Source organism: Choloepus didactylus, chromosome 7 (assembly GCF_015220235.1).
Source record: "Choloepus didactylus isolate mChoDid1 chromosome 7, mChoDid1.pri, whole genome shotgun sequence".
Lineage (NCBI taxonomy): Eukaryota > Metazoa > Chordata > Mammalia > Pilosa > Megalonychidae > Choloepus > Choloepus didactylus.
This window is the reverse complement of record NC_051313.1, coordinates 31,971,814-31,973,413: the sequence shown is the minus strand read 5'-3', so window position 1 is coordinate 31,973,413 and position 1,600 is coordinate 31,971,814. Positions and strand designations below refer to the sequence as shown.

The 1,600-nt window shown below is 45.4% G+C and overlaps 1 protein-coding gene across 1 annotated transcript; it reads right to left on the bottom strand.

Moving 5' to 3' along the window:
* Nucleotides 1-488: 488 nt before the first annotated feature.
* On the bottom strand, nt 489-1,184 carry LOC119540235 (frataxin, mitochondrial-like). The gene has a single exon (XM_037844315.1). The coding sequence runs from the start codon at nt 1,182-1,184 to the stop codon at nt 549-551; it is 636 nt and encodes a 211-aa protein (XP_037700243.1). The 3' UTR covers nt 489-548.
* Nucleotides 1,185-1,600: the final 416 nt, after the last annotated feature.

Here is a 1,600-nt window from a genome sequence, read left to right as displayed (position 1 = left end):
ACCCTGGTGGTCACTGAGCATGAGCAGGAGATGGACTCCGGTTTGAGAATTCCTAAGTTGCCTTTGACATGTCTACACTAACGAGCTCAGAAGTGTGTATGGTTTCAAAGAGGTGTGGGGACACTTATGGCTACCCTTTAATGAGTCTCACTTTGGGAAAGAGAGTGGGGATGGCCAGCTACTCTTCATGTAATTTTGCAGTAAGAATAAAGAATGAGGCCAGTTCACTCTTCCTTCCAGAATTTTTCCTTCTTAATATTTACTTTGTTAGAGGGTAATTATGTTAACATATGGGTATGTCCTCATGACAAAAGGGAGATCATATGAAGGAGGAAATCAGACAATAAATAGAAAAAAACGCTTTAGGAATTAAAAGTCAGAACTTGGCAGTGGGGTGGGAGGCGGCTCATTCTTTGCACAGAGCCCTTACACACCATGCAAATGTCCTCAAAAGCAGGAATGGAAAAGAAAAGACACTCACGCAGCTGTAGAACAAAGCTGGGGTCTTGGCTTTATAGCTTTTAATGTCCTTAAAAATGGGCTGGGCATCAAGTGTCTTTTCCAGAATAGGCCAAGGAAGATAAGTCCAATTTGGTTTTCAAAGCTGCAGTCAGCTCTGCAGTCAGCAGCTCATGGAGGGAAATGCCGTCGTGGGAGTACACCCAGTTTTTTCCAGTCCAATCATAGCGCTTGGGCCCACTGGATGGAGAAGATAACCAGATTTGCTTGTTTGGGGTTTGCTTATTGATCACATAGGTTCCCAGATCTCCACCCAGTTTAATTGTTAAAACACCACTCCCAAATGAGACATCATAATCCTCAAATGTGTAAGATTTATCTGCAAGGTCTTCAAAAAACTCTGCTAAGGAATCCAGAGTTTCCTCTGCCAGTCTTTCATAGGTGGTCTCATCTAGAGAGCCTGGATCACCCAAAGTTCCCGTTTTCCTCAAATTCATCAAATGGGCACTCTGCTTTTTGGTATTCAGAATCTGGTTGAGGCAGCGGAAGTTCAAGCTGTCTTGGCCAGGCGCCCAGTTCGCGGCGGTCCCGGTGAGCAGGTCCCGGCGGCCGCAGAGCAGGGTGTGTTCCGCCAGCGGCCGGGCCGTAGTACAGGCCTGTGCCGGGCCCTGGGGCGCCGCCGGGGGCAGAAAGCCGGCGGCTGCGCGGCGCCCGAGCGTCCACATGCTGCTCCGGGTCTGCGGCCCGCTCCGCCCACCACCAGACAATGACTTTTAAAAAATAGTCCTAGATATGTTCAAATAACTAAAAGAAAATATGGACATAGAACTAAAGGAAATTAGGAAAACAATAGACGAACACAAAGAGAATATTAATAGAGAGATGGAAATTATGAAAAGGAACTAAACAGATCTGAATACCACAGTGACAGAAATTAAACATTCTCTAGAAGGGTTCAACAGCAGATTGGAGTTGGCAGAAGAAAGAAAAAGAGAACTTGAAGATAAGACAATTAAAATCATTCAATCTGAGGAGCAGAAAAAAGAAAGAATGAAAAGTGAACAGAACCTAAGAGTCCTGTGGGACATCATCAAGCATACCAATGTATGCATTGTAGGAACGCCAGAAGGAGAAGAAAGAG

Excerpts from the sequence above, each read along its gene's own strand:
- LOC119540235 (XM_037844315.1), bottom strand. The coding sequence starts at position 1,184 with ATGTGGACGCTCGGGCGCCGCGCAGCCGCCGGCTTTCTGCCCCCGGCG.